The sequence below is a fragment of the Vollenhovia emeryi genome, unplaced genomic scaffold, assembly GCF_000949405.1.
Source record: "Vollenhovia emeryi isolate VEMERY1.0 unplaced genomic scaffold, V.emery_V1.0 DF942634.1, whole genome shotgun sequence".
Classification (NCBI taxonomy): Eukaryota; Metazoa; Arthropoda; class Insecta; order Hymenoptera; family Formicidae; genus Vollenhovia; species Vollenhovia emeryi.
Window position 1 is genome coordinate 561 of NW_011963732.1, and position 2,031 is coordinate 2,591.

General features: G+C 40.9%; 1 protein-coding gene across 1 annotated transcript; it reads left to right on the forward strand.

The window, feature by feature from the left end:
• Nucleotides 1-708: 708 nt before the first annotated feature.
• LOC105568163 lies at nucleotides 709-1,413 on the forward strand. The gene has a single exon (XM_012023605.1). It carries the CDS (start codon nucleotides 709-711, stop codon nucleotides 1,411-1,413), a length of 705 nt encoding a protein of 234 aa, XP_011878995.1.
• The last annotated feature ends 618 nt before the right edge of the window (nucleotides 1,414-2,031 follow it).

Consider the following 2,031-nt stretch of genomic DNA (forward strand, 5'->3'; position numbering starts at 1 on the left):
TTACACGCACAACGGACTACCAGGAGGTAAAGGACTTACCGGACAGACGATGAGACAAACACTTACAGCTATTTTTGACGTGTTTTGGAAAAACGCGGACAAGCTCGCCCCATGTGGCTGGCTCTAGTCAACAGAACGAGGCATTCAATTCAAGCGTGTCGGCGAAAAGTTGTAAAGCCCACCACTATGCAGGTTCCGAATCGTTCGATTTTCGAGTTGCTGCCACCGTTTGTGAAAAGAACTTTGGTACCAAATATACCGTCGATTTAAATAAGAAGCTAGGACTCTCTCCCGGAAAATTAACGGAAGAATTTCGGGAAAAGTAAGACTACCAGCGAGCCAGGCGACGAGAACGAGCCAGCAAGCCCGAAACCAAGAGAAGACGTCTGTTCATGCAGAAGCAGCGGTCCAATAAAAAGAATAGGGCCGAGAGAAAAGAAGGAATCACATATTCGACTGAATGTGGACTTGACGGAATTATTCCATTAGGAACTCATTGATAGTCCTGTAGTAAACCCAACTGCACCTAAAGACAGTCCTTTAGTTTATTTTGACCTTGAAACGACTGGTCTTTCCGTCAAATATTCGGAAATTTGCCAAATTGCAGCCAGATACGAAGATCAGGAGTTCAGCGCCTACATGGTGCCTCTGCGATCCATTTAAAAAAATGCTGCAGACGTAACTGGCTTGTCAGTCTGCGCAGGTGAAATGTTTCTCCACGGAGAGAAGGTCGAAACGACTCCATTTCATACTGCCCTGCAGAACTTTTTGCAATTTCTAAGAAATATAGGCAAAGTCATCACGTTGGTTGCTCACAATGGATTCACGTTTGACGCACGATTTTTAATTAGAGATATACGCGCTTATAATCTATTGGAGGAGTTCACATCAGTCGTTTATGGATTTACCGATACTCTTCTTGTCTTGAAAGCGAAATTGCCTTCCCGAACTGCGGCTAAGTTCAAATTCACGCAAGTCGAACTTGCAAGTGATTTGCTTGGCGAGAATGTTGCAGCCGACGCTCACAATGCGTTGAACGATGTCAGAATCCTTCAGCGAATCGTCGACAAAGCGGAAGTCACACGTGAAGAATTAATGGATCGCTCAAAGTCTGTGACTGCTATGGTGCAGATAATTGAAAGGTCCACTTTGAAAAATAAAAACAAGTTCACAATGGATTGCATGCAGGGATCCGTCTCAGTCGGCATGATTGGTAAGATGGCAGAAGCAGGGATCACTCTTGATCTTTTGCAACATGCCTATAAAAAAGGCAGTAAGGGTATAGAGCTTTTACTGGGCGAAGATATTGGAGGACGTCCAAGGATAACAAAGAATAAGAAGATACTCCAAAACGTTATCTCCGAGGTCAAAAAGACCATAGAAAGCACGCAGAGCACGGAGAGGAACACGTGAATGTTCCATAATTTGTACATGTACAAATTATGGAGATGTATATGTAGTGTATGTACATTTGCATTATTCTCTAGGTTTGCTGTTTTTTCTTGCACTAATTATCAACATTTATGGTATTAATAAAATGCATTAATAATAGCTATGTACGGATACATTTATAGAATGAATAAAATATAATATATATCAACCTGATTTGAAATCCTGATATCTGTGATAAGAAAATAGATATGGCTATAAATATGATTATTACGGTACAAAATAAAATATACTAAAATAGAAAAAGTATACGTCATAATTATTTTTACAATTCCGCGATAGTGAATATATTCATATAACTGCCGAAAAAGATATATTATCTTTATTATTTATTTATTATCTTTATAACATCCATTGAACCTCCATTCAACGGTGGGAGAATGGTAGGACACGCACCTTGTGCTTATGCGTCAGCTGACGCGTGCGACCGTGCGACGTTGCCAAGCTGCCACTCAAGACGGCGGCCATGACTCTCGTGTCGTGTCAAAAATTGCCGAAAGTTCGTCACAAGTTTCGCTTTATTTATGGTACGGTACGGTCAATCAGTTTGGTTTCGCGTCAGTATCTGTAGAAATGTTTATT

What these genes read in the sequence shown, in the direction of transcription:
- LOC105568163 (XM_012023605.1), top strand. Translation starts at nt 709, where the DNA reads ATGTTTCTCCACGGAGAGAAGGTCGAAACGACTCCATTTCATACTGCC.